Source organism: Empidonax traillii, unplaced genomic scaffold (assembly GCF_003031625.1).
Source record: "Empidonax traillii isolate 1590-97213 ecotype Southwest subspecies unplaced genomic scaffold, ASM303162v1 scaffold203:size1130161, whole genome shotgun sequence".
Classification (NCBI taxonomy): domain Eukaryota; kingdom Metazoa; phylum Chordata; class Aves; order Passeriformes; family Tyrannidae; genus Empidonax; species Empidonax traillii.
In genome coordinates this window covers 164,151-173,232 of record NW_020955396.1, presented here as the reverse complement: position 1 = coordinate 173,232, position 9,082 = coordinate 164,151, and the positions used below count along the sequence as shown (strand labels likewise).

Genomic DNA, 9,082 nt, shown 5'->3' with positions numbered 1-9,082 from the left:
GTTGAAAGCAGAAAAAATGTCTGTGAATTGCATTAATATAACAAAGAGATTTTGTCCTATTAATAATAAATTGTTTAATCTCTTTATATCTCAGGTTTCTGCTTGTTAAATAAGGATAGCATATGGTAGGGGTTTTTGAGGAGATAGTCCTTAATGCCAGTGACTTACTCATTTGAGAGCCATTTAAGCACAATGAGAGTCAAAAATACAATCACAGAATCAGGGAATCATGAAGGTTGGAAAAGATCTCCAAGACCATTGAATCCAACCTCCAACAGAATACCCCCATTCCCACTAAAGCGTATCGCAAAGTGCTATGTCTACTCATTTTTTGAGCACTTCCAGGGATGGTGACTCCACCACTTCCCGAGGAGCTCCTGAGGAGCCTGTTCCGATGCTTAAACACCCTTTCACTGAAGAAATTTTTCCTAATATCCCACCGTAACCTCCCTTGGCACAACTTTGGACCATTTTCCCTCCTCCCATGAATGCTTAGAAGGGGGTAATTATTAAGAGCTCCCAAAAGCCGACAAGATTAAAAATTAGTATTGACCCAGCTACTGGAGTACATAATTGATTTTTTACATATTATTGGTTTTTGTTGGACTAAGCAAAGGTGATTTGTTCCTCGTTTCAAAAGGAGCCTGGAGTACAGCCAGGTCTCCCAAAAACTAAAGAGACATCTCACCCTATTTTGGTATACAACAAATATTAATGAAAGAAACAAAAAACTGTACTTAAAACCATGACTTTGTGTTATAACCCCTGGTAGTATTTTAGAAATACCTGTTTGGGTCACAGAATAAACTGATGAATTGCTTGGATTAAAGCATCTAAGTAAAGGTCCTGGTGCAAATCCCTAAATTTACTGTTAAGTGAAGATGCCTTTTGAGGTTCTCTCAATTGAGGTATATATTGCTGAAATTTTGTTTACATGTTCTGAATAAAAGAGATGCAGGTAAGAGTATTTCATGCTTATTTTAGGGTTAGGGTTAGGGTTAGGGTAAGGGTTAGGGTTAGAGCAGCACTTTCTCAACTTGCGATACAGGTTCTGCTTGGCAGCAACGTAGACAATAACAATCTCCACTACAATTGCTTACAGGTAGTGAGGAGATTAGTGAAAACACTGGGACTATCAACTCTCTTGGCCTTAAAAGAGTTGCACTGACATGTCAAAATCCCTCTCTTCACAAGAGGAAAACTCAGAGCTGTTGAGGCTTATTAAGAAAAGTGCAACTGCTTTTTTTTTCTGTAACTGATTCTTTTTCCCCAAAGTTTGACTTACCTTTTTGCATAGTAACAGCACTTGCCCATTTATTTCTCAAACGACTACTGTTGTATGTTTGTTTGACACTTCAGACTCCACTCCAAGAGTGAGCTAAGGAGACTACAAATGCTGTACACCATTTGGGATGTAGGTCTTATGGAAATCTGTGGCTCCTCAGCCAATATGAGCTCTTATTTAAAATCAAAGAAGGATTTGGGATGACAAATGCCAACCATGACCTAGTATGTAAGAGTAGGTACTAAAAATATATATAAAAAAAGTTAAGACTGATCATAACATTCACCTTTGTGCCAGGGCTGACAGAAAGAGTAACAGTCTGCGGATATTCTGGTCTTAGTGGTCCAGACCTCAGATCACACAGACAGAAAGACACTGCCATTTTATCAAAAGGCAACAGAAGCAAGGTCTCAACAAATTCAAGGACCACATTCAAGTCCTCAGCATACTAAGGACCACAGAGGTGGCTCACATAATTGAAACAATTGAAATTTTCACTCTTTCTAGAAGGTGTCAGAGGGCTTCTGACCTGCTCAGGTAGCAAAATCTACCCTTGACTGAACTGAGAAAGCCTTTAACTATGTCAGACATCAACATGGCACAAGTTCAGTACTATTTAGCATCAGCAAAGATGACACACTGACCTAAGGATGTTAAAAAGCAAGATACCCAACTTTTAAAAAGGACACTAAAGACACCTGGGACTGCTGTCTGTCCATTTCATTGTATTTAGTTCATAAAAACACAAGGTGTAGAAAGACCCACGCCTGAAGAAAAGGGGGGAAAATGGCAATATAACATTTTGAGCACCTCAATTGTTGCAATTAGTGTATTATTTCTGTCATAGGTGATGAAGAAGCTGACAATGAATACAAATCTCTACTTTAAACTGCCTTTTTAGGTAGCCTCAAGCAGCATGTTGGACTATAACACAGAGCTAACAATACACTCAGCCCCCAATACATGAACTTATAACCACAGTTAGAAAGGGTCGAACTTTCTTCCCTAGGCGTCACAGTTATTCAAGAGGGGAAAAAAGCTGTGCCAGGCAAAAAGGAAGTTTTCATGGGAATGTTACAACAAACACCATTTATCCAACAGTGCTCATCTTCAGACACACATAGGAAAGGTGAGGCTTTTTGGAAAGGGAGAGGGAATTAAAAAGGGAACTCTCTCAGAACAAGTGAGCAAACCAAGACCTAGAGGAGTTTGAGGGGTCATACCTGCAAACCAAGACAAAAGCCCATCCAGGCTTTTAGCAAAGCATGGATTAGATGAGTCTAAACACATATAAATTGTGTGGGGAGTGGTTAATCACTTTCCTTAATGTTTTTTGCCCTTTGTTAAGTATCCTTACTGTCAAATTTTGATTATCCAGCATAACAAATAGGAAGGGTGGAGGAGCCAGAGTTAGGGTGAGGTAACTGCCCAGCTTGAGACTGGGCAGTTAACTCCACTGGAAATGCTTGTTGCTAATGTTCAAATTTCTTGGCAACTTTTATAAGGTGTATCAGCATTATATAGACTCCGGTCAGAAAGAACCACCAGCACATCCAGGATAGTGTGGAAATCTTACTAGGCAGTAGCTTTGGAATCAGCATGGCCATTGCCCACATCTGCTAAGTGATGGTAATTGTCTCCCACACCGCACAGATGTCTCAAAGGTGAGAAATTATTAGTAGGTACAGTGATGAATTTTCATTAGGAGGACTCCCATGGCAATTGGAACACTTCCTGCAGTACTTATGAAATCCCTTGTCCAAAGTACATGGAGAAAGTGTGGTATCTGTCGAAACTGCAGTGTGATAAAAATATCAAAATGTCAGTGGAGTGAGGGTATGCATGAATGTGCTCCTTGCCATTTGCCAAGGGACTTTGCAGCCAATGTTACAGTTATATTTAACTTCTGAAACACTTTTGCGGACACACTATAATGCAGCGTTTTGTTTTGCCTGATTGCTTTTATTTGATCCCCAGCAGTTGTTTTGACCATGAAAATTTGGATTTAGGTCAGCTGTTCACGAGAAATTTAGATGGTGATGCAAATTCTTCAGTAGGAATACTTCTACTACCAGAAAGTGAGATACACATGTCAAACCTCAAAAGTCTTTTGAGCCAGTGGATTTATGTGTGACACAGTCACATCTGACTTCACATTCTTATGCAAATGTCCCTCTTCAGCCTTACCCTGCTGTGGTAACACTTTTGCTATGGTATGAGTTTAACATAAAACTAAATGCTAGGCCATCCCCCAGGTGTTGATCTAGCCATAAAACTGGTACTAAATATATGCATATCTTTGTTGCTGCTGCTCTTAGAACATTATCACTTACCATGCATCAGTTCACAAGTTCTAACAAGCACATCAATCAAGAAACTGTAAAATGGTTTAAAACATGTTATCATGGACAAAAATCAATACATTTTTCACCATGCTTATTTTAGGAACAAACAGAAAAAAACAGATACTGTCCTTGGGAGATGTGTAGGTTTAAAAATACTCCTACCTGTGTATAATTTAAGTTGTTAAAGTGAAAAGCTATGCCAAGAGTTATAATGTCTGTATTGTACTAAAATCGTGGGAGTTGTATTATGTCAGTGAGTGCAAGATATCTGCAGAAAATTTCTTTGTGATCTAAATAAGGACTGGCACACAATAAATGCATTCTTACTTCTACAAGTGGTTTTCAGTTAAAAGTAAATGAAACTTCCTGGCTGGCCCTTACTTTTATAAATTGAACTAACCTGTATTCTGAACCTCAAAGTCTGGTGCATTATATTTTCTGAATCACAAAATGCTTGACTCACGCGGCCAGAAGTGTCAGACCAAGCTCCCACTGAGTCCAATTTTGATAAAAGTTTAATAAAGTTTAATAATGGAAAGCAGAAATAACTGGTAGCAGTTTATTTTGAGTGCATACAGGCCTACATAGGCTACTTAGCAATAAAATATGGACAGTGCCCAAATTTCTGCATCTTTTTTTTTTTTTTTGCAACTTTAGTAATGTAAAAGCAGAAATTATGGGGAAACACATCAACACATTAAATCACCTGATTCTTTTCCCAAAAAAAAAGAATACTTCTCATGTGATGATAGACATTGTTTTGCTTTTTTCCAAGTTCTGTGATTATCAAAACACTTAGACATAACTGAGGTTTTCTCTCTTAGCCCTGTTATCCTTGTACCAAAACCCAAGAGTTAATGACCTCAAAATCAATAAATCAATAATAAATGGAAAATCACATAATAATAATAATAATGGCCAGTCTTCGCGAACAAAGAACCGGGGAAGGTCTTTACACCTTCCAGCCTGCGCATTGGATTTTTTAGGTGAGACACAGTGTGCGCGGAACTGAGTCCCCCCTTAATCCTAAGGTTCATCTGCCAGGGCCAGGCGAGCTTGGACGGTGGTGGAAAATCACATATAACACAAAAGACATCATAGCGGAACAATCTCCATAAATAATCTTGGAAGTGTTCTTCTGAGGACTTTTTTAACAGCATCAGGTCTTCAATCCCCTATTCACTGGGCCTAATGTGCCATCTGCTGTTTCAATGCTAAACTATAAACAGTTTTTGAATAAAGCAGTCATTCTGCAGCATTTCAACAAATGGTCTGAAAAATGGTGGGGTGGCTGGTTTTGTTGCTCTTTTTTCTTTAGTTTTGGAAGCAGCCATTTATGCGAACAGTGGCAAAGAAATTAAAGCTTCACCATTGTTAATACTGCTCAGAGACCGATTGAGTTTGAGTCATAAAAACTATTCTTGCACTGCAGACGAACATACAATGATCTGGCCAAAATACGATGATGTGTGAGCGCTATCTGGTGGCTTACTTGGCATTACGATTTCTTGTATTTCCTGACACGATTTTTTTTTCTCTGAGCACTAGAACTTCATTTAAAAAAAACCAAGTTTTATGCCTGTTTTAGGTCTTCATCCAACTAACTGAAATTATGCAAAAGTTCAGTATTTTTGGCTTTCTAAGTCTGTATTCACAGAAACTGTGATTGGAGTTGGCACGGATTAGATACGAAATGGACTGCAAATACACATACACAGGCTTGCATTTCTTGAATAATCCAGCTAAAATCACTGGGGTCATTCACAGAAAACAACTCAAGCTCTAGCAAGATGATACATGTGGTACTTAATATGTGTTGGGCAGCAAACCTTTTGTAAATGTTCCTTCTCAACGTGATTTGTGTTCAAGTAGTGCGCAGCAGCACAGCTAGCAATGAGTGGAAAACAAGGCAGCTGAGTTTTTTACTAAAACACTTAATTGGACAGTTTATGAAGGCCAGGAAAACTTATGCCCTAATCACAGAACTATTAAGATCACTGCTAAAATGCAAACCTTACACCAGAGCACAGTTGAAACCTGGGAGATCAACCGTGAAACACTCTCCCAGAACAATTTTTTATAGGCGAGTGCCACCTGGTGGGATGTCGGGAAGACTTTTCAGACCAATAAAGCTGTCTTAAGGTGGTAAAGATCTTTTCAAGTCAGAGAATTTATATCAAAAAAACCCAGCAAAATCTCACCACAGAGAGCATCCAGCAGCTGAGTGGACACATGGTCTGGCTCTAGTCCCTGCTGATCTATGCGTGACACTGATTATGCTGTGAAAGGACAGACAAGGAGGTTTTCATATTTTTAATTAATGTGTTTCCAAGCATCTCTATCTTGAATCCATGTAAGTTCAAAAATAAATTATGAAAATTCTTTCCTTTCAATTCTATGCTTCTATTTCTTGTCTGTGACACCTGTTATTTGCTAAATTTCAGAGTACATACAACTCCTAGGTAGGTATCCTATGAAACACAAAATTAAAAGCATGAATGAACGGCTCTTTTGTTCTGAGCTAGGGAGAGCACAACAGAGTTGGGCACACATTACCACATGTCAAAGATAAGGGTAGAGATTGACACACACATCTCCAACTTAAGCCAAATTAGGCCTCTGTTGTAACCAAATGGTTATTTCTGGTCTTGATGAATTAAAGGGCAACAGTCAGAGCCTCCAAAAGTCATGACACTGCTCAAAATGTCCATAATTTCCTGCTGTATTCTAAAGAAAGTCCCACTTTTGAGGCCCAGTTGTGATTTTGCTCATCACTCTGTGGGACAACAGCACTTTTGTTGAGCAAGTAGCTGGGCAATTGGGTTCATATTTTCACGGTTTTTTGCACAGCTTGAAAGTGTTCTTTTCTAAACTTGCAAGACTTACACAACACTATCGGAAATTAACATATTGTTGGAATTTAGCAGGCAATCAGACTGTGCAACTGACACAGACACAGGGTTCCAAGGTAATGTGACATGGTTTAAATTAGGAAGAACAGCCTTTGCGTTAGATTTAGTGGCATAAATGGGACACTCCATTCTAAGAAAACAGTGGATACATAAAAGAATATTCACCCTATCATAAGGTTTTGCTACTTCTGTTTTTAACCTCTGAGTTTTACACTTGTATAAAATGCCATGTTGAGAGACGCACAAGCATCTTTAATTTGGAAGGCCAGGAGGTCACCAAACAGGTACACTGCTTCTGTTTTCATTCACACATTTACTCACGACTTCTTTGTCCTCATCCTCCCGGCCTCAAGAAGCAGAAGGAAGCATTACTTGGCAGTGCACATCGCACGGGCGTTGCATATAAAGAATTAAGGGGATTAGCTGCACCACTATGGTTGGTTATGGCCTCAAAGGAAAATATTGGCTGCACCTACGTAAATGTCTCTGTTTAAGTGATTTGAAAGAAACCATTTCCCAGAAGTACAGGTGCATGACTGACTGCAGCTATTAGGGCCGTGAAAGGGCAAGAACTGCTTGGGGGACGACGGGGTGGGGGGGTGGGGGAGGAATAAATAAAAAGATGGAAAGGGCACGAAGGCGATCAGGGATCTCTCTGCCCTCCCTCCCTTGTCCCAGGAGCTCCGGGTCGTCCACCTGCCGCTCCCCAGCCCCGCCGCACCCCCGAGCCCCTGGACCGGTGCCGCCCGCAGCCCATTCCGGCGTTCCAATGAAAGACCCGCGCTCCGCCCGGCCCCACCACGGCACGGGCCGAGTCCGGATGCCCTCGGGGGCCGGGGGGCACGGACAACCCCGCGGTCGGACGGGCCCCGGGCAGGGGGAGCCGCGGGGGAGGGGGAAGGGACTCAGCCCGCCCGGCAGCCGAAAGCCGACCCCGGGAAGTGCCCGCCGCGCCCCGTCCCGCCCCGTCGGGGGCGGCGGGGGAGAAGGGGGGCCGGCAGCCGCCCGCGGCCGCGTTACGCACGCAGTGAGCTCAGCGGCCCCGGCCGAGGGGCGGCGCGGCGGGGGGCGGCGGGACGCGCCGCGGCGGGGGCGGCCCGGCAGAACCCCATAAAGGGCGGCCGCGGCCGCCCCGCTCCGCACTCAGCCCGCACGGCGGAGGCGGCCGGAGCGCGGTGAGGGAGCGCGGCCGGCCCGGAGAGCCGGCGTTCGCTCCGCTCGGCAAGGACGGGAGGCTCCTCGGCGGGGCCGTGGAAGTGCAGGCGGGACCGTCCCGAGGCTGCCGGAGACTCGCCGGAGCGTCCTCCCCTCCCGCTGCCGGGGAGAGCCGAGGAGGAGGCGGGAAGGAGAAGCGGCAGCGAGAGCAGGACAGAAGGCAGAGAGACGGACCGGGGGGCACGGCTGCCGCCCTCGCCCACCCTCACTCTCCGCCGCCGCGCCCCGGCCATGGGAAAGCCGACGCCGCCGCTCCATTGACCGCGGGACCCGGAGCCCGCTCGGTCCTCCGCCAGCAGAAAGAGACTCAGACACCCCCCAAAACCTGAAAGCAAAAAAAAAAAAAAAAAAAAAAAAATCCTATATTTCTATTACATATTTCTCTATAAAGTCAAATAAAGACACGAGGAGGGCTCCGTCAAGCCGGCGGGTGCAGCAGCGAGCCTCCCCCGCCCGAGCGCGGCGGCCGCGATGAGGCCCGGGGGGCCCCTGCCGGCGCTGGCGCCGGTGCTGGCGGCGCTGCTGGGGCTGTGCAGCGCCGAGCGCCGGGCCCTGGTGCTGCCGCGGCGCCTGGGCGCGCCCGCCGGCCGCGAGCGCTTCCGCCTGGAGGCCTTCGGGGAGCGGCTGACGCTGGAGCTGGAGCCCGACAGCAGCTTCCTGGCCCCGGACTTCACCCTGCAGTACCTGGGCGGGCCGCCGCCGCCGCCCGAGGACGACCTCTCCCGCTGCTTCTACTCCGGCACCGTGAACCGGGACCCCAGCTCGGCCGCCGCGCTCAGCCTGTGCGCGGGGATGCGAGGCGCCTTCTCCCTGCGGGGCCGGCAGTACCTGATCCAGCCGGCCCCCGGCACGGCGCACCGCGCCGGCCCGCACCTCCTCCGCCTGCGCGGGGCCCGCGGGGCCGCCCCCGCCGCCCGCTGCGCCGTGGCCGAGGCGGGGGCGGAGGCGGTGGGGCCGCAGCCCGCCGGGCTCGCAGGTACCGTCGGGGACGCCGCGCCGCCCTCCGCGGGCACTGGGGACGGGATGGGATGGGATGGGATGGGATGGGATGGGATGGGATGGGATGGGATGGGATGGGATGGGATGGGATGGGATGGGATGGGATGGGATGGGGGGGCTCTGCCTCGCCCAGCGCCCTCGCCCCGACGGGGACTGGCAGGGATGCTCTGGCCAGAGTTTCCTTCCCATCGCATCCCGAGGGGCGGCGGCGGAGCGCTTCCCACTTGGGTGCGGCGTTCGCCCGGAGGCAGCGAGCTGGAGGGGTTATTCAGCGGGGGCTGCCGGAGTTTGGGGGCGGGAGGCGGGCATGAGGCCATGGGGTGCAT

The 9,082-nt window shown here is 46.7% G+C and overlaps 1 protein-coding gene across 1 annotated transcript in view; it reads left to right on the top strand.

Moving 5' to 3' along the window:
• The first annotated feature begins 8,078 nt into the window (after nucleotides 1-8,078).
• Nucleotides 8,079-9,082, top strand: part of ADAMTS1 (ADAM metallopeptidase with thrombospondin type 1 motif 1) — an 8,396-nt gene continuing 7,392 nt past the window's right edge. Inside the window, exon 1 of the mRNA XM_027887098.1 lies at nucleotides 8,079-8,733. Coding sequence (XP_027742899.1) covers nucleotides 8,229-8,733 — 505 coding nt within the window. The 5' untranslated portion in view covers nucleotides 8,079-8,228. The remainder of the gene's footprint in view (nucleotides 8,734-9,082) is intronic.